This window comes from Mytilus edulis, chromosome 9, assembly GCF_963676685.1.
Source record: "Mytilus edulis chromosome 9, xbMytEdul2.2, whole genome shotgun sequence".
In the NCBI taxonomy this organism is placed as follows: Eukaryota; Metazoa; Mollusca; class Bivalvia; order Mytilida; family Mytilidae; genus Mytilus; species Mytilus edulis.
Genome location: NC_092352.1, coordinates 9,334,820 through 9,355,066, shown reverse-complemented (window position 1 = coordinate 9,355,066; position 20,247 = coordinate 9,334,820). Strand labels below are relative to the sequence as shown.

The 20,247-nt window shown below is 33.9% G+C and overlaps 2 protein-coding genes across 3 annotated transcripts; one reads left to right on the top strand and one right to left on the bottom strand.

The window, feature by feature from the left end:
- Nucleotides 1-263: 263 nt before the first annotated feature.
- Nucleotides 264-5,933, bottom strand: LOC139489482 (uncharacterized). 2 transcript variants are annotated; one of them, XM_071275916.1, is made up of 4 exons: nucleotides 5,886-5,933; nucleotides 2,833-3,121; nucleotides 1,017-1,139; nucleotides 264-567 (listed from the first exon to the last, which is right to left on the bottom strand). In XM_071275916.1, the coding sequence occupies exons 2-4, from the start codon at nucleotides 3,083-3,085 to the stop codon at nucleotides 389-391; spliced, it is 555 nt and encodes a 184-aa protein (XP_071132017.1). In that variant the 5' UTR covers nucleotides 3,086-3,121; nucleotides 5,886-5,933; the 3' UTR covers nucleotides 264-388. The 2 variants fall into 2 exon arrangements, with proteins under 2 accessions (XP_071132017.1, XP_071132019.1); XM_071275918.1 differs by having other exon boundaries at nucleotides 5,839-5,911.
- Nucleotides 5,934-6,061: 128 nt separating this feature from the next.
- On the top strand, nucleotides 6,062-19,544 carry LOC139489481 (WW domain-binding protein 2-like). The gene is made up of 7 exons (XM_071275915.1): nucleotides 6,062-6,227; nucleotides 7,883-7,985; nucleotides 14,153-14,291; nucleotides 15,598-15,690; nucleotides 16,327-16,470; nucleotides 17,188-17,286; nucleotides 17,928-19,544. The coding sequence occupies exons 1-7, from the start codon at nucleotides 6,172-6,174 to the stop codon at nucleotides 18,050-18,052; spliced, it is 759 nt and encodes a 252-aa protein (XP_071132016.1). The 5' UTR covers nucleotides 6,062-6,171; the 3' UTR covers nucleotides 18,053-19,544.
- Nucleotides 19,545-20,247: the final 703 nt, after the last annotated feature.

Genomic DNA, 20,247 nt, shown 5'->3' with positions numbered 1-20,247 from the left:
AGAATTGACTTTAGGACGTAAAAAGTTTTGAATGCGAATTAAACTAATTCAAAATTAGTTTATGCGAATCAAATTCGAATTAAGTGTGAACTCAGCATGAGATTTGTTTCTATAGAAAAATATCATTATGATCAAGATTATGTACATTTCAAGAGCTAAGAAAACATGTGAATTAAGTTCACATTACATGCTTCAAAACAACAAGACATTCTGTGTTTATAAAAATTTTCTTGCATTCATAACATGTTCAACAATATTTATGATTCAGTAACATTAAGTAGTCATTATTTCAGGTACAACATTAAAGCAAGTGATAAAATATATAGTACATTTTGTATAGAGACAAAAACAGGAAATACTATAAATACAATGCCCAGTTGTTTAAATATCAAATAGAATCTCCATATTTTGGTAGTGGTGCAGAAATATCATGGTAATTAGGTGGAGCTGTCATTATTATTGGTCCATCTTCAGTTCCTATTTCTGCCATCATAATTGACTCGTAAGCTGGCGGTGGATCTGGTCGTGTACAAGTATTCAGCTGATCATTGGAAGGGGTGTGGATCACTAAAAAGATGAAAATATAAGGTATATAAAAATAAAACCTTGTTTACATAATTTCATGTCCTTAAACAATTAATGGTGCTAAAATGACTTCAATTAATAATATGGGCTATTTTTACAAGTCATAAAAATGGCCCATTATTTCAGATTTTTTTTATAAAAAAACTCATCTGTGGGCACCTTTATTCATGATTGAAGATCAGACTAAAGATAAAGGTGCTAGCATGGAAACAACAAAACCATAGCGGTGGGCTGAGGGGTCCAATACATTATACCCTTAGCCACTTTGTTGCTTGAGATACACCTATTTCATTTAAGCTAAAATCTATTTACTGGTCAGAAATTAGTTAAACATTGAAGGTCATACATTCCTGTCCTTTGGTTTTTAGAGGATAATTGAATATAACAATTGATGTAATTATTGATAATTGCATTTCAATCTGTATATTTACCTGAGCAAGTCTGCATACACTGCTGAGGTGGCCGTCTTGGCCGTCCTCTAGATATTCTCCATTTTCTTGAGATAAATAGTTTCCCCAATATTATAGCAGTGACTAGTATGATAAGACCACATACTGAAATGACAAAGTAGAATGAGGTTACAAATGTTACTCCAGAGCTCTGTTTGGATTGAAAATGGAATGTTTGTTTACCATTTGTATATTTTATTTGTGTGAACACTTGTGACAAACATTTAACATTTCTAAAGGCAGCATTTTTTTATGTTTCTCTCAAGTCTTCTAAGCCATCAGTGGTCAAGATGGGAAACCTTTTGATGTAAGCTCCTCAGTCAATGATATTGCATCTTACATGTAGGTCAAGATCAGATATCAAGGTCATGTCCTAAAAATTTGAATATTTGAATATTCTCTAAAACCTAAAGGTAATAAAAAAAATACTGCAAATTCAGCAATTTTGAATCCATCTATTAGTGAAATTTATTTAATAATTCAAAAAAATTAAGATTAATCATTGTGAATTCAGGAAATGTGGCATACAATGTACAAATAATGCTATAAAATGTACATCTTTTAATTATTATTTTCAATTCATACCAAGTTTCCATACCATTTCATTTGAAATTAAGCGCTGGTCAAGGTCTCTTGGTCAATTGTTCTCTCTTAAATTAAGTTACATTAAGTTTTTTTTTTTACTTAACCTTACACTTAATTAAGTCTTCACCATTTTTGCAGTAGAATCTTACCTATGCCCATTACACATAACATGATAGTTATGGCATATCTTACAGTAGAATCTTACCTATGCCCATTACACATAACATGATAGTTATGGCATATCTTACAGTAGAATCTTACCTATGCCCATTACACATAACATGATAGTTATGGCATATCTTACAGTAGAATCTTACCTATGCCCATTACACATAACATGATAGTTATGGCATATCTTACAGTAGAATCTTACCTATGCCCATTACACATAACATGATAGTTATGGCATATCTTACAGTAGAATCTTACCTATGCCCATTACACATAACATGATAGTTATGGCATATCTTACAGTAGAATCTTACCTATGCCCATTACACATAACATGATAGTTATGGCATATCTTACAGTAGAATCTTACCTATGCCCATTACACATAACATAATAGTTATGGCGTATCTTACAGTAGAATCTTACCTATGCCCATTACACATAACATGATAGTTATGGCATATCTTACAGTAGAATCTTACCTATGCCCATTACACATAACATGATAGTTATGGCATATCTTACAGTAGAATCTTACCTATGCCCATTACACATAACATGATAGTTATGGCATATCTTACAGTAGAATCTTACCTATGCCCATTACACATAACATGATAGTTATGGCATATCTTACAGTAGAATCTTACCTATGCCCATTACACATAACATGATAGTTATGGCATATCTTACAGTAGAATCTTACCTATGCCCATTACACATAACATGATAGTTATGGCGTATCTTACAGTAGAATCTTACCTATGCCCATTACACATAACATAATAGTTATGGCGTATCTTACAGTAGAATCTTACCTATGCCCATTACACATAACATGATAGTTATGGCATATCTTACAGTAGAATCTTACCTATGCCCATTACACATAACATGATAGTTATAGCATATCTTACAGTAGAATCTTACCTATGCCCATTACACATAACATGATAGTTATAGCATATCTTACAGTAGAATCTTACCTATGCCCATTACACATAACATGATAGTTATGGCATATCTTACAGTAGAATCTTACCTATGCCCATTACACATAACATGATAGTTATGGCGTATCCAGATTTGACAGCATCACCAATAAACACGCCTCCTATTACTAACATCACTAAACCAAACAAAGCAGCACATGAGAAACCAATTACCATTTGTCGAACCAATTTAGGTCCATCATGACCTTCAAGTTTGTCCACTTCATCGTTTAGATAACGTTCTCTGTATGGCCTGTGTGATGGTCTCACAGACACTGGTGAGAATGAACCATCTCCTGCCATTTTTGTGTTTCAAATGTTTTCAGTTCAACTCATCACCTAAAAATGGAAAATAAATAAAGTGACCAATTATATTTTATTAGCAGTGGTTATATACAAATGTAACTTTCCTTTCCTTTTCAGGTCTATAAAACTTTTGAAATTTTTACAACTTAGCATATTTAATGTTTCATTATTTCTATTGAAGACCTGTTTTTAGACTAGTACCAAGTTTCAACTAAAGACCATTTGTTTGACAACTATTGTTTTGATGAAATAAGTACTTTATGAGTGGGATGGACTATGTTTAGAGTTGTACATTTCTTTTGTGTTATGAATTTACATTTGTACATGAATAATCAGTTGTTACTCATCAAATTTGAAAATCATTCAATTTGGATTTAAATAATTTCTCATATTGCCACAATTGTCTAATTTAGTAATGTTTTAAAGTTCAAATAGGTGATGTGTATTGCAAGGTTAGTTCAGCTTTCAAGCAGAATTTAAATAAGTATTTTTGGAATATCAATCTCTCAAGATCTTGGTGGCCTTGTGGTCTAAATAGATCTTAACTGACAACGATTGCAAATTTTCCCACCAACAATGAATTCTGGCTGCCATGATATAAAAAAAATGTTAAATGTAGCCAAAATAAATAGCATTAAACAGACAATAAGGCAAATCATTCAATCAATAAACCTCTTGTATTGAATGGAATACTAGGGTATATTTTCCCTGTTCATGTTTGCATTAATTCATCTTATCCTTTGATCTCTTTATTTACATGTACTGATGTTCTTTATTTCAATTCTGTAAAAATTGCATCTATTAAAGTCATGCCTTTTATCTTGAATATATAAATATAAGGTCAAAATACAGTTGTCAACCACAGCAATATGCCCCTTCACAATTAGTTTGGCCATATTGAATAGGGGGCAGATGTTCATAATAATGGAGGTAAAATTAAAATGGTCTGAAAATACAGGGAAACATCATTTAAATAGAGCAGTTGCTTGGAAACATGCATTGAATTTCCCTTAGTATCATACTATTTATATCTCTTTCCAAAATATTTGTCCCTTATTCAATACATTAATCACACAGGTTCCCGTAAACTTTGACATCATAATTCAAAACATTTGACGTCACAATTAAAAAGTGATGATTGTTGCTATAGATGTCAAAAAGGTGATCCCTAATAGATTTAAGGTCAATCAGAGGCAAAATACAGCTAAATACCAAAAGCGTAAATACGTTTATTATGGGTACGAAGTCCCCAATAACTGTAGAAAATTCAATAAAAAAAAAAAAAAAAAAATCGGGAAAATTTTACAGAAATTTTCATTGTATTAATGAACTCAAAATCATTCATTTTTTTATGTCATGTTTTGAATTCCCACATCTGCACAGAAATCTACAATGTACTTCCTTTTTCCGGTCTCGTTTGCATGAAATTTTGAGTAAAATATATATTTATCAGTCTAGTATAAAATAGGAAGGAAGGCAATATCAATTTCATTTTTAATAATTTCTTGGTATGAAAAAACATTACCTAATGAAAGCGTTTCTTTGTTTACATTGCATATGACGTCATAACTTAAATAACGCCACAACTTAAATCCCGAACAATAGAACCAAAATCAGAAACGTTACAGTATTTCCGTTTTGAAATTAAGATTTGTTTGAAGTAAAAAAAAAAATCATAGACTTCGTCACCTTTCACAGGTAATGCCTGCCTCATATTACTGGGTATCGGGACCGTTCGCCCTAATAACGTGTTCGCCCTAGGTCCGTTCGCTCTGAGTTCGTTCGCCCTACTATAAAAATATCAATATTCAGGGCATTTAAGTTGAATAAACTTATTCAGATACATGTATTTCTATGGAATATATATCTTGTATATTCTTGAAATTTATGGAAACATTGAAATATTTAAAAGTTTATGGCTTGTTTTTTATCATTAATTGTTCAATTACAAAATAATTCGGATTATTGATTATTGTGAAAATTGTCTTTTGATGGATTAATAATAAAAACAAACGTTTTATTTTGATAAAATATTCAGCTTGAAATTAATAAAACTAATGATGTACGAACTGTAAATTATGAAACGGATTTACAAGTTCATTTATTTATACTGCATACTTTCGTGATTGACTGATTACAATTATTTTGTTAACAAATATCAATAAAGATAAATACATTGTATTCCAGTATTCTACTCTGCAAATCAAAGGGAAAATGATAAATTGATTGCGGCAATATAAATATTCTGTCAATTTTTCAACAAACTTTAACATAATTTGTTCAAATACTTAAAATAATGCGACTAGACAACAATTAGAAAAAAATAATAATCAGGGTGAATGGACCCTTGGCGAATATAGGTATCAGGGCAAATAGGTACTAGGGCGAACATGAATCAGGGCAAACGGACCTTGATTCATATTACTGTGGAACATAATAATAACTCTTTTGTTATTGTATGCATAATATTAAATTGGCAGACAAGATGAATTAATGCACCTATTAAAGTCACTGAACATCAAATTACAAATTGAAAATTACAACAAAGTTGTTAAATAAATAAAAAAAATTGAACAAGCTGGAAGAAATTAACACTTTTGTATAAATGATTTTAATAAAATTATTTATCTGTCAGCTCATACACCATAATTTTTGGTAATCACTAATTTTTTAAATGTATTAAAGGACAGTGAAAGAAGAGACAACTGTTTTATTTACTTTTCATTGTTTATTAAAAAAAAATAATGCACCTTTATAATATTTATTTTTTTGTTTGTGTGTTTTTTTATTAGCCTACTTGGTTTTATAAGTCATGATTCTTCTGTTTACATTTTCCCGGAAATGGGAAATGAATACGGCGAGATTGAAAATATGCTTGAAACTTAGTCTAATATAAGGCTTATGTAAAACGTTTTAAAGACCAAAAGATTAATCTGTTCGGAGTTTTCTAGATTTTATATTTTTTTAACCCGTACAGTCAAGAGATTTTTATATTACGTCAACTGACAAGTGATTCTTATTTACTCATTACTTCTTGGTGAAAACAGCGTAGAACGCAATATAACATTATTTGAAAAGAAATAATGTCATTGAACACAGCACATGCCCATGGAGGCGTTTTGATATATGCTGGCGAACGGTATATTGACTTACAGTAAACAAGAATAGAATTGCAATCATATTTTTTTTATGAAATTCAGAAAACAGTTTATTGAATATTGTATTCTATATTATATACCAAAGATAAAGGGGCAATCATAATCATAAGTCAAATAAAAAAACCCACATTTCTTCTTCTTCTTCATCTGCGGGACTACCCGTTGTGACATTACATATCTAGTCCCCTAAGGCTAGCCTATATACAGTATATTTACAATAAAATCAGGTTTTTACGGTTAAAATTATGTACAATCGTTCAGTCTGGTATTAATGTGTTGTCTGTAGCCCTGAGCGGATATCTTTAACTGATACCGCTTCAGCAACCCTGACGGGTAATGTATTCGATTCCATGATTGTTTTTGGAAAGAAGGAGTTCCTGTAGACATCACTGGTGACTCTGTTGGTAAAACTTGTGTCCACGAGTTCTACTGTGGCCACCTTTGAGGTAAGTACTCTGGTTGAAGTCTATCAGCTCATTCTGGATATGATAGAGCATGCATAGCCTGTTGTCACGGCGTCTTGTCTGTAACGTGTCCCATTTTAGGTCCTCTAACATTGTAGTGACACACCCTGGTGGGCGTGATGTGTAGTCATTACAGACAAATCTAGCAGCTCTCTTTCTGTATGAGTTCTAGTGTGTTGATGCTTGCTTGGTTGGTTGGGTCCAATATAGTAGAAGCATACTCTATGACAGGTCGCATGAGTGTTGTATAGCCAGCAGCCTTTACTTTCCTTGTACATTCTTTTAGGTTTCGTTTAACAAACCCAAGTGTTTGGTTACCCTTTGCTGTAACACTATTGATATGTTTGTTCCATAGAAATTGTTTGATATTGAAACTCCCAAGTACTTGGCACTATCTACTGGTTCGAGTATGTGTCCATGTAGAGTGTATTGGTATTGTATATTCACAATGTGGGTTGGTGGTTTAGTGCTTAAGACCAATGGCTACAGTGCTGAAGGCCCAGGTTCGATCCTGACTTGGTGCGCTGGAAATTTAAATACATGAGAGGGTGATTTCAACCTCCAAAACAAATCTCTGGTAACCATAGCAAAGTTTAAACTAAAAATTAATGATTAATTTTGGTGGCTTCAGAATTGTCGAAGTAGTCCAGACTTTTACCAGGAGATCAGATATCTCTACTGTTTGTCTGTTCCATTAAATTCCATTAAAAACCAGGGGTGAACTCAAGATCTTTGAATGATCAACAGTTCCTGCTCCACTAAAGGTGTCCGTTTTGTTACTCAACTTAGTGATCAGTCACATTTACATTTGGTAATTAATTAAATGCATATGTCATAAACCAGAGACCTGAAATGCCCATATTTTCAGACAGATCATGCAGATTCTGGACGACATACCATAAGTTATCATGGTTATTAAAATGCATTTATCATATGTCCTTAAACATGTTAAACCTTCTAACAGATATCTAAACCTAGCGAAACAAGCACAGAATACTTAAAGGATGAAAATAAGATTAAAGAATGAGAATAACAATAAGAACTTTATTAGTATAAAATCCAAACAATAGGATTGTTACTAAAATACAAAACAAAAATGAGACAAGCAATTTTACCAATAATTTTACATAAAAAACTTCTGATTTAGAAATATTTTATTATATACATTGCAGGATTTTACTATATTGTGATGGAGTGGAGATGGGATTTGATGGGGTCAAACTACCACATTTTAAAGGCAACAAAAAAGGAACAGTTTATTTAACCACTCACAGAGTAAGTATAACATTTGAAATAAGACTGACGAGTCATTTTAAAAGTGGTATGGTGTACATGTACTATCATTATCACCCATCAAAAAAGGATTTTATTCTTTTTCTCTTCAGTAATCCAAATAAACACTATATAAAGCCATTGTCTGATCTTCAATAATGCAATTTCCAAAAGTATACATGTAACATTGATGGTAAGGAGTTTCTCAGCAGAACTTGTAGAGTCTTGATCTTGATAATACCACTTGTGTCCATTTTACCTTTTCCATGTCTTCTGGACTTGAACTCCACATTAAATTAACTGATAACAATAAGGTTTTATATATAGTACGCCTATCTTAATTTTATTTATTTTTTGTCATACATTTTTTTGGTTTGGTGTTGGTGATTTGTGTGGTCTGTTCACTCTGTTGTACAGGCTAATACTATTGGTATGTCCTGGTGATTTGTGTGATCTGTTCACTCTGGTGTACAGGCTAATACTATTGGTATTTCCTGGTGATTTGTGTGGTTTGTTCACTCTGTTGAACAGGCTAATACTATTGGTATTTCCTGGTGATTTGTGTGATCTGTTCACTCTGTTGTACAGGCTAATACTATTGGTATTGGTGATTTGTGTGGTCTGTTCACTCTGTTGTACAGGCTAATACTATTGGTATTGGTGATTTGTGTGGTCTGTTCACTCTGTTGTACAGGCTAATACTATTGTTATTTCCTGGTGATTTGTGTGATCTGTTCACTCTGTTGTACAGGCTAATACTATTGGTATTTCCTGGTGATTTGTGTGGTCTGTTCACTCTGTTGTACAGGCTAATACTATTGGTATTGGTGATTTGTGTGGTCTGTTCACTCTGTTGTACAGGCTAATACTATTGGTATTTCCTGGTGATTTGTGTGGTCTGTTCACTCTGTTGTACAGGCTAATACTATTGGTATTTCCTGGTGATTTGTGTGATCTGTTCACTCTGGTGTACAGGCTAATACTATTGGTATTTCCTGGTGATTTGTGTGATCTTTTCACTCTGGTGTACAGGCTAATACTATTGGTATTTCCTGATGATTTGTGTGATCTGTTCACTCTGGTGTACAGGCTAATACTATTGGTATTTCCTGGTGATTTGTGTGGTCTGTTCACTCTGGTGTACAGGCTAATACTATTGGTATTTCCTGGTGATTTGTGTGATCTGTTCACTCTGGTGTACAGGCTAATACTATTGTTATTTTCTGGTGATTTGTGTGATCTGTTCACTCTGGTGTACAGGCTAATACTATTGTTATTTTCTGGGGATTTGTGTGGTCTGTTCACTCTGTTGTACAGGCTAATACTATTGGTATTTCCTGGTGATTTGTGTGGTCTGTTCACTCTGTTGTATTGGCTAATACTATTGGTATTTCCTGGTGATTTGTGTGGTCTGTTCACTCTGTTGTACAGGCTAATACTATTGGTATTTCCTGGTGATTTGTGTGATCTGTTCACTCTGTTGTATTGGCTAATACTATTGGTATTTCCTGGTGATTTGTGTGGTCTGTTCACTCTGTTGTACAGGCTAATACTATTGGTATTTCCTGGTGATTTGTGTGGTCTGTTCACTCTGTTGTATTGGCTAATACTATTGGTATTTCCTGGTGATTTGTGTGGTCTGTTCACTCTGGTGTACAGGCTAATACTATTGTTATTTCCTGGTGATTTGTGTGATCTGTTCACTCTGTTGTATTGGCTAATACTATTGGTATTTCCTGGTGATTTGTGTGATCTGTTCACTCTGTTGTACAGGCTAATACTATTGGTATTGGTGATTTGTGTGGTCTGTTCACTCTGGTGTAAAGGCTATTACTATTGTTATTTCCTGGTGATTTGTGTGATCTGTTCACTCTGTTGTACAGGCTAATACTATTGGTATTTCCTGGTGATTTGTGTGGTCTGTTCACTCTGTTGTATTGGCTAATACTATTGGTATTTCCTGGTGATTTGTGTGGTCTGTTCACTCTGGTGTACAGGCTAATACTATTGTTATTTCCTGGTGATTTGTGTGATCTGTTCACTCTGTTGTATTGGCTAATACTATTGGTATTTCCTGGTGATTTGTGTGATCTGTTCACTCTGGTGTACAGGCTAATACTATTGGTATTTCCTGGTGATTTGTGTGGTCTGTTCACTCTGGTGTACAGGCTAATACTATTGGTATTTCCTGGTGATTTGTGTGGTCTGTTCACTCTGGTGTACAGGCTAATACTATTGGTATTTCCTGGTGATTTGTGTGATCTGTTCACTCTGGTGTACAGGCTAATACTATTGTTATTTTCTGGTGATTTGTGTGATCTGTTCACTCTGGTGTACAGGCTAATACTATTGGTATTTCCTGGTGATTTGTGTGATCTGTTCACTCTGTTGTACAGGCTAATACTATTGGTATTTCCTGGTGATTTGTGTGATCTGTTCACTCTGTTGTACAGGCTAATACTATTGGTATTTCCTGGTGATTTGTGTGGTCTGTTCACTCTGGTGTACATGCTATTACTATTGGTATTTCCTGGTGATTTGTGTGATCTGTTCACTCTTATGTACAGGCTAATACTATTGGTATTTCCTGGTGATTTGTGTGATCTGTTCACTCTGGTGTACAGGCTAATACTATTGGTATTTCCTGGTGATTTGTGTGATCTGTTCACTCTGTTGTACAGGCTAATACTATTGTTATTTCCTGGTGATTTGTGTGGTCTGTTCACTCTGTTGTACAGGCTATTACTATTGTTATTTCCTGGTGATTTGTGTGGTCTGTTCACTCTGTTGTACAGGCTATTACTATTGTTATTTCCTGGTGATTTGTGTGATCTGTTCACTCTGTTGTACAGGCTAATACTATTGGTATTTCCTTGTGATTTGTGTGGTCTGTTCACTCTGTTGTACAGGCTATTACTATTGGTATTTCCTGGTGATTTGTGTGATCTGTTCACTCTGGTGTACAGGCTAATACTATTGGTATTTCCTGGTGATTTGTGTGATCTGTTCACTCTGGTGTACAGGCTAATACTATTGGTATTTCCTGGTGATTTGTGTGATCTGTTCACTCTTTTGTACAGGCTAATACTATTGGTATTTCCTGGTGATTTGTGTGGTCTGTTCACTCTGTTGTACAGGCTAATACTATTGGTATTTCCTGGTGATTTGTGTGGTCTGTTCACTCTGTTGTACAGGCTAATACTATTGGTATTTCCTGGTGATTTGTGTGATCTGTTCACTCTGGTGTACAGGCTAATACTATTGGTATTTCCTGGTGATTTGTGTGGTCTGTTCACTCTGTTGTACAGGCTAATACTATTGGTATTTCCTGGTGATTTGTGTGATCTGTTCACTCTGGTGTACAGGCTAATACTATTGTTATTTTCTGGTGATTTGTGTGATCTGTTCACTCTGGTGTACAGGCTAATACTATTGGTATTTCCTGGTGATTTGTGTGATCTGTTCACTCTGTTGTACAGGCTAATACTATTGGTATTTCCTGGTGATTTGTGTGATCTGTTCACTCTGTTGTACAGGCTAATACTATTGGTATTTCCTGGTGATTTGTGTGGTCTGTTCACTCTGGTGTACAGGCTATTACTATTGGTATTTCCTGGTGATTTGTGTGATCTGTTCACTCTGGTGTACAGGCTAATACTATTGGTATTTCCTGGTGATTTGTGTGATCTGTTCACTCTGGTGTACAGGCTAATACTATTGGTATTTCCTGGTGATTTGTGTGATCTGTTCACTCTGTTGTACAGGCTAATACTATTGTTATTTCCTGGTGATTTGTGTGGTCTGTTCACTCTGGTGTACAGGCTATTACTATTGTTATTTCCTGGTGATTTGTGTGGTCTGTTCACTCTGTTGTACAGGCTATTACTATTGTTATTTCCTGGTGATTTGTGTGATCTGTTCACTCTGTTGTACAGGCTAATACTATTGGTATTTCCTTGTGATTTGTGTGGTCTGTTCACTCTGTTGTACAGGCTATTACTATTGGTATTTCCTGGTGATTTGTGTGATCTGTTCACTCTGGTGTACAGGCTAATACTATTGTTATTTCCTGGTGATTTGTGTGATCTGTTCACTCTGGTGTACAGGCTAATACTATTGGTATTTCCTGGTGATTTGTGTGGTCTGTTCACTCTGTTGTACAGGCTAATACTATTGTTATTTCCTGGTGATTTGTGTGATCTGTTCACTCTGGTGTACAGGCTAATACTATTGGTATTTCCTGGTGATTTGTGTGGTCTGTTCACTCTGTTGTACAGGCTAATACTATTGGTATTTCCTGGTGATTTGTGTGATCTGTTCACTCTGTTGTACAGGCTTATACTATTGGTATTTCCTGGTGATTTGTGTGGTCTGTTCACTCTGTTGTTCAGGCTAATACTATTGGTATTTCCTGGTGATTTGTGTGATCTGTTCACTCTGTTGTACAGGCTAATACTATTGTTATTTCCTGGTGATTTGTGTGGTCTGTTCACTCTGTTGTACAGGCTATTACTATTGTTATTTCCTGGTGATTTGTGTGGTCTGTTCACTCTGTTGTACAGGCTATTACTATTGTTTTTTCCTGGTGATTTGTGTGATCTGTTCACTCTGTTGTACAGGCTAATACTATTGGTATTTCCTGGTGATTTGTGTGGTCTGTTCACTCTGGTGTACAGGCTATTACTATTGGTATTTCCTGGTGATTTGTGTGATCTGTTCACTCTGGTGTAAAGGCTAATACTATTGGTATTTCCTGGTGATTTGTGTGATCTGTTCACTCTGGTGTACAGGCTAATACTATTGGTATTTCCTGGTGATTTGTGTGATCTGTTCACTCTTTTGTACAGGCTAATACTATTGGTATTTCCTGGTGATTTGTGTGATCTGTTCACTCTGGTGTACAGGCTAATACTATTGGTATTTCCTGGTGATTTGTGTGATCTGTTCACTCTGGTGTACAGGCTAATACTATTGGTATTTCCTGGTGATTTGTGTGATCTGTTCACTCTGTTGTACTTGCTAATACTATTGGTATTTCCTGGTGATTTGTGTGATCTGTTCACTCTGTTGTACTTGCTAATACTATTGGTATTTCCTGGTGATTTGTGTGGTCTGTTCACTCTGTTGTACAGGCTATTACTATTGTTATTTCCTGGTGATTTGTGTGATCTGTTCACTCTGGTGTACAGGCTAATACTATTGGTATTTCCTGGTGATTTGTGTGATCTGTTCACTCTGGTGTACAGGCTAATACTATTGTTATTTCCTGGTGATTTGTGTGATCTGTTCACTCTGGTGTACGTATACAGACTAATACTATTGGTATTTCCTGGTGATTTGTGTGATCTGTTCACTCTGTTGTACAGGCTAATACTATTGGTATTTCCTGGGGATTTGTGTGGTCTGTTCACTCTGTTGTACAGGGTAATACTATTGTTATTTCCTGGTGATTTGTGTGGTCTGTTCACTCTGTTGTACAGACTAATACTATTGGTATTTCCTGGTGATTTGTGTGATCTGTTCACTCTGTTGTACAGGCTAATACTATTGGTATTTCCTGGTGATTTGTGTGGTCTGTTCACTCTGTTGTACAGGCTAATACTATTGTTATTTCCTGGTGATTTGTGTGGTCTGTTCACTCTGTTGTACAGGCTATTACTATTGGTATTTCCTGGTGATTTGTGTGGTCTGTTCACTCTGTTGTACAGGCTAATACTATTGTTATTTCCTGGTGATTTGTGTGATCTGTTCACTCTGGTGTACAGGCTAATACTATTGGTATTTCCTGGTGATTTGTGTGATCTGTTCACTCTGTTGTACAGGCTAATACTATTGGTATTTCCTGGTGATTTATGTGATCTGTTCACTCTGGTGTACAGACTAATACTATTGGTATTTCCTGGTGATTTGTGTGATCTGTTCACTCTGTTGTACAGGCTAATACTATTGGTATTTCCTGGTGATTTGTGTGGTCTGTTCACTCTGTTGTACAGGCTAATACTATTGTTATTTCCTGGTGATTTGTGTGGTCTGTTCACTCTGTTGTACAGGCTAATACTATTGGTATTTCCTGTTATTCTTTTACGGTATTATTATATTGGTAAATATTCAAAATCGTACAGGCCATTTATAGATGCTTTTGTTTTAGGTTTGTTTCTTTATGATTTTAGGTGATATTTAACAACAACAGTTCATTAGACATGTTGAAATCCTTCAGTATACCATTTATGTGTATGAGGGAGGTGGAGCTAGAACAACCTATATTTGGAGCCAATTATATAAAAGGCAAAGTTAATGCAGAACAGGGAGGTAGGTATCAATGTGATGTACAGTTCAAAGGTTAAATGGGTTTTTCAAATAATTCATTAATGTATTGCAAGTATGAAAGGACTTGTATATATATATATGTAGGACTCAAATCTGTGGCAGGTTCCAAATCTATGGCAGATTCCTAATCTATGGCAAGTGTGACGTTACAAATGTCAAACAAATCAAATCTATGGCAATTTTTTGTTTTCTCCAAATCTATGGCAGATCTTTTTCATAGCGTCACAATTGAAAATTGCCATATTACATCATCGCCGCCGCTTAGATTTGAACACCATTCCATAAGAATGTATTTCCCTCTTCAACAATTTGCTGGTGGTTTAAAGGAAGTTGAGACCTTTTATTATAAAGAGGGTCAAAATGTGCTGCACCAGCCAAAGCCCACAATGAATAGGGACACCGCTGTTTTCAGGACCGGAAATTTTAGAAAAATAAAAATGTATTAACAATGACATGATATTATGTGAAAGTTCAAACTGTTCATTTTCATCTATCCTTTTTTTATATATATAAAACCTACCTTCTTGTTTGTTACGGGACTTACTAGTTTAGTTTAATGAATGGGTTAAACAGGTACCATGCACAGATTAAAACATGTTTATTTTTTACGGGGCGCATCATTTCAATCTCTAAGTCTGGTAGTAATTTATATGAATTCATCATTTACAAAATTTTTTAGTTGACCATTATGGAATGTTTATTCACAAATGTTTATAGACATGCTCCCGTCGTCGTATATTTCCACTTGTTTAAGACCAGTCATTGGTTGTATATGTATTGTATTGTTTTCCTATTTGCACAAAATTTGCCATATATTTGAAAACAAAAAAAATCCGCCATAGATTAGAAAATTACAAAACCTACCATAGATTAGGATTGTTAAAAATCTGCCATAGATTTGGCATGGCATGACGTCACATTTACCATAGATTAGGAATCTGTTATAGATTTGGAACCCACCATAGATTTGAGTCCTACATATATAAGGTAACCTTTTCTTGTTAAACAGAAACACTAATTTAAAGTTTCTAAGAGATATTGTTTTGATCCCAGAAGCAGATATGGGTCTGATTACTTTCAATGTAATTGATTAAATTACAATTTCTTTGTCATTTGTAGGATTGTGTCAGACACTTTCAAAATTTGATAATAACATGTCACAAAGTCAAGTTTTATCTTTTGTATGTGTCAGTTTCTATTTCTATAAACCATAAATCAAATTGAATATAACCATACTTGCTTGAAATTGAAAAACAACAACAATATAACATTTTTTAAATCTCTATAGGTAATTGGGAAGGTCAAGCAAAGATCAAGTTGTGGTTCAACAATGGAGGTGCAATAGAATTTGGACAAGCTATGTTGAAAGCTGGACAATTAGGTAAGATAAAAAGGGTGGTACCTTTTTTCATGTCTAAGATTTGGGACAACCTGTATAGAGTACAAACTGTGTAGTTCTGTTTGTCAAAGAGAGATAAATGCATGAAATGATGCTGAGGTAGACAAGCTGTGTGGATGCTGGGAGCATTAGTTAAAAGTGCAGGACAGGACATTTCTGTATGAATAGGTATAATGCTGCTGAGTTAGGGAAAGCTGTGTGAAGCCTGCGATCAATTGTTCCAAGTGTAGGACAGGACAGTTCTGATTGTCAAAGGGAGATAAATGTGTGATGATCTGTTGTTTATAAAAGATTTGAATTTGAAAAAAAAAACAAAGAACAGAAATACTTTCTATTCATTAAATAATTATGAGAAACCAACAAGCTGCTTACTGTTGATTCATTTGATTTCCTGGTTTTGCCAAAGTCCACATATGTTCATTAAGAAAATTAGTATTTCATTTTAAATCCGTGATTCCCTTGTACCCATGAAATCTACAAAAATTGGTATCAACGAATAATAACGAATCCACAGTATATCTATGAATATCATTAGATCTCTAATGGACAGTTGTCTCATTGGTAGTCATACCACATCTTCTTAGTTTATAACTATAATATGTAACAATTTCTTTTCAGCATCAAGGAATAGAGTACAACAACCTCCACCATATATACCACCCCAGGGCAATTTTTACCAAGCCCCACCCCCATCATATTCACCCCCACAGAACGGATATTATGATTGGGTGCCCTACCAGACATTCCCAACAGCTCCACCACGTAAGTATTGGTATTCTAGAGCTCTCTCTTCACCATAACAGAAAGCAGAACTCTATTGAATGCTGTACCATCTATTTTCTATAGCTCAAAATGAAGTAGATATTATGCTGTCTTAATTTTTTCCTCCTGCTTCATGACCTAATTACTTTCAATAAGTCATCATAGATTCTTATTACGATCTGATACTTTGATGATCAATGGCATACAATAGATTGTTTTTGGAGTTCTGTTACTACAATCATTCGTTATATTGATAAAACTAAATAATTTAATTTAGAATGTAACGCATCTTCTTATTGGCTGACGTTATTTTGTTATCATCCCATAGACATAATTTAGTCATGTGACCGTGACGTCATCAACGTTTTTTCATGGTTTTCTCTTCTGTTTAAAATGGAATTTAGAATTAAATTATAAGAAATGACTAATATTTTTTCTGTCTATTCGAAATAACATAAAAAATGTGGTGCACACTGTTAAATAACCCGCTACTCGCGTTATTCAGTTTGCACCACTGTTATTTCTTCATAGACAGAAAAAATATTACAGTCATTCCTTAAATGTTTTGTTAAAGACAAAGAGTTAGCAAATTATTTTCTATGATACAAGCAAATTTAATTTAAAATATAGCTCCAACTTTATAAATGAATAATGTGACATGGGATAAATATCAATTTCATTCAAATTACAATAGTGAAAAATGATATTTTATTTTAGCGGAGTATGTGTATATGACTGAGGCTCCCCCACCCTATCCAGGAGTTGACACAAGTGCACCACCACCTCAACCATACCAAGCCAATGGATACGGTTCAGGTATATATAATTAACAAAATGCAATAGTTCTAATTCTGTTTTAATTATGAGAAACATGATCTGCTATAATGTTCTTTTATTATAATGGTCAATGTAAAAATTGACCTTTGTGAAGTGGATTTGATGTTTATACTCTAATTATAAGTAGCCTGTCAATACTAAAGTTGTAAGTTCCAACATGGCTTGTACAGGTATGCTTGACTCCTAGCTTAGTTGACTCAGAATAAAGGTTTTCCAGCCAAAAGTTCGCGGTTCTCTTTGTGAACTTGGCTTTTACCAATAAAAACTGACCACCATGATAAAGCAAAGTGTGCTGAAAGCGGTGTTAATACCAACAATTGATCAATCTTATTATTTCAATGAATTTATGTAAATGTTTTTTGAAAATTAGATTAAAGATTATAGGGACACAGAAAACCTTTTTTTCACCTTTACTTGAAACTGATTGAAACATATTTTGTAATATTTTAAAGTAAAGGACAGATGTTATTATCTCCCCTGTGAGTCATGTTCATCTGGAATAGGGAGAGTAATAAAAGGCCTAAAATTGTAAGCTATGCTCATAGAATTCTAGCTTTACGATTTATAACACATACTTATATGCATTTAGCATTTAACATATTTTCCCCTTATATTTACAGATGAGAAAGCAAGAGAGGCTGCTGCCAGTGCTTATTATAATCCTAATGCACCACACAATGTACACATGGTAACACCTCCATCATGTCCGCCTTCTTATGATGATGCCACCAAGAAATATAACTAACATTAACTTCAACATTCTCCTGTAAACATGCCACGCAATGTATAAGGTTAATTTTCTTCAAAAATGGAACAAAACAAACAAAATTGAACCATTAAACTTTCAAGGTTTCAAAATGAATTAGTAATTTCATGAAAATGAATACTGTGGATTCATTTATATTCAATTGTTACCAATTTTTCATGGATTTGGTGGACACAGGGGAAATATTCTATGAATTGCCAATTTTCTGAAGGAATGTATGCAGACTTGGCCCAAACCACAAAATTAGATATCACGAATATATATACCGGTATGCAAGTTTTACTGAAACCATGAAAATTGGTACCCACGAAAATAAATGAACCCACAGTATGATGTACAGATAAGAGAAGTTATAGTTGTTTGTTCATTTAATTCATAAAAAATTACTGAAGTATTATAGGTGGTGGCGGATCAGAAGTCCATAAATTCTTGTGTTTCCTTATTTTTCTGTGAATTGCTATATTCAATCAGATTTATAATTGATGAATGGCTAAGCCAATTTTTTTTTGGTTAAATCCAAAATTTATAAACCCCTGAATATTTAAATTGACATCAGACACAATAACACTTCAGTTCATTATTTACTTCATGTTGTTAATTCACCATATTGTTAGTGTATTTATACAGTATAACTTGTGCAGTCCTCTCCTTGTTTTTCTAAATCTCTACAACCTAGTTATCAATCATAGATAGAGAAATTTGTGATATCAATATGTATTGCATTTATAGTCAATTCTTTTGTGCTGTGATGGTATCAGACATATATTTGTAGAGGACTTTTCTGTTTTGACGGAAACCTCACGTACAGTAAAAGGGCAAAAGCTCACTTGATTTTGATTTTCAGTACGAATACAGACTGTGAAAGTGTAGCCTATCGATCCTTTTGACTTTAAGAGTTTTAAGCAAGAGGTGTTGAAGTATAAGTCTGGATGATAATTTATTTGTTATAGATATTCTATTGTTGTTAATGGATGGTTATTGTATATAGTTTTATATATGTTCATTTACATACAGTCAATGTCTTTTTCCTTCACTTGTTACATTTTGACTGAAAGGAAAGTGAATGATAATCTTATATGTCTTCTTTCTATTTCAAAATTAAAATATTCCATGTACATTTGTCTTTAAAACTTATCTCAAAATGGCAGTTGTTAAAATATATTTTCAATTTTGTATGCCCAATATTTAATTTTTCAAATATCATCACAAAACTAGTCATAAAACAGTTATTTTAAAGTGAATTATCATATTTTCAAACTTTGAAAGCTAAGATTAAGCAAACATAAAAAAGATAAAACAATAACTTATATTGATTTGAAAACATTAATTTCTGTAAAGCAGGTTTTCTGCTTAGTTTTTTACTTTGAACAAATAATAATGTTTATGAACACTTTTAATGTATTGAAGGGTGAAATTTGTTGTAATTTCATTCTGTGTAATGTATCATGAATAATAAAAATATAAAACAAAAGTTTTTGATTTTTGTCTCATCTGTGACGAAAGTTACATTATGTTAGACATAGATATTATTATCCAGCAGCGGCCACGTAATCAATTTGTATTTAGCAAAATATTGCAGAAAGTAGATGATCTGGATGCTTCATATCTTGTATGCAACGAATTCAGTTATGTTACCAAATTTCCATCAATCATATGTCCATTGTCCTTGAACTCATTTTCATAGTTCAATGACTCATTCTTTTGTGATGTGAATTTCTCACTTATAGAGTACCAGGATAACTATATATGGTATATGGGTTCCTTGCAACCTATTAATGTCCATCAGACAGAGTTCACTTCCCATGGACCTCATTTCGTGGATCAGTGACCAAGGTTAAAGTAATACTTTATTAGGTCTGTTTCTCAAATACTATAAGCAGTAGGTCAACTGTATTAGGTGTATGGAAAGATTGTAATGGGTACATGTCATTCTTGTCAGTTTCATCTGACCTTGACCATATTTTCATGGTTCATTGGTCAATGTGAAGTTTTTGTGTTTTGGTCAATTTCTATAGGTACTATGAGCAATAGGTTAACTGTATTTGGTTTATGGAATGAATGTAAGGTGTACATGTCTGCCAGGCAGATATCATCTGACCTTGACCTCATTTTCAGGGTTCATTAGTTAATGTTAAGTTTTGTGTTTATGTTTGTTTTCAAAGTACAATAGGTCA

What these genes read in the sequence shown, in the direction of transcription:
- LOC139489482 (XM_071275916.1), bottom strand. Translation starts at nt 3,085, where the DNA reads ATGGCAGGAGATGGTTCATTCTCACCAGTGTCTGTGAGACCATCACAC. An exon ending in GTTATGTGTAATGGGCATAG is followed by an intron (nt 1,140 to 2,832) that starts GTAAGATTCTAC and finishes TTGTCATTTCAG; the next exon opens with TATGTGGTCTTATCATACTA. An exon ending in GTGTATGCAGACTTGCTCAG is followed by an intron (nt 568 to 1,016) that starts GTAAATATACAG and finishes TCATCTTTTTAG; the next exon opens with TGATCCACACCCCTTCCAAT.
- LOC139489481 (XM_071275915.1), top strand. Translation starts at nt 6,172, where the DNA reads ATGTCATTGAACACAGCACATGCCCATGGAGGCGTTTTGATATATGCT. An exon ending in GTTGAAAGCTGGACAATTAG is followed by an intron (nt 15,691 to 16,326) that starts GTAAGATAAAAA and finishes ATTTCTTTTCAG; the next exon opens with CATCAAGGAATAGAGTACAA. An exon ending in ATTCCCAACAGCTCCACCAC is followed by an intron (nt 16,471 to 17,187) that starts GTAAGTATTGGT and finishes ATTTTATTTTAG; the next exon opens with CGGAGTATGTGTATATGACT.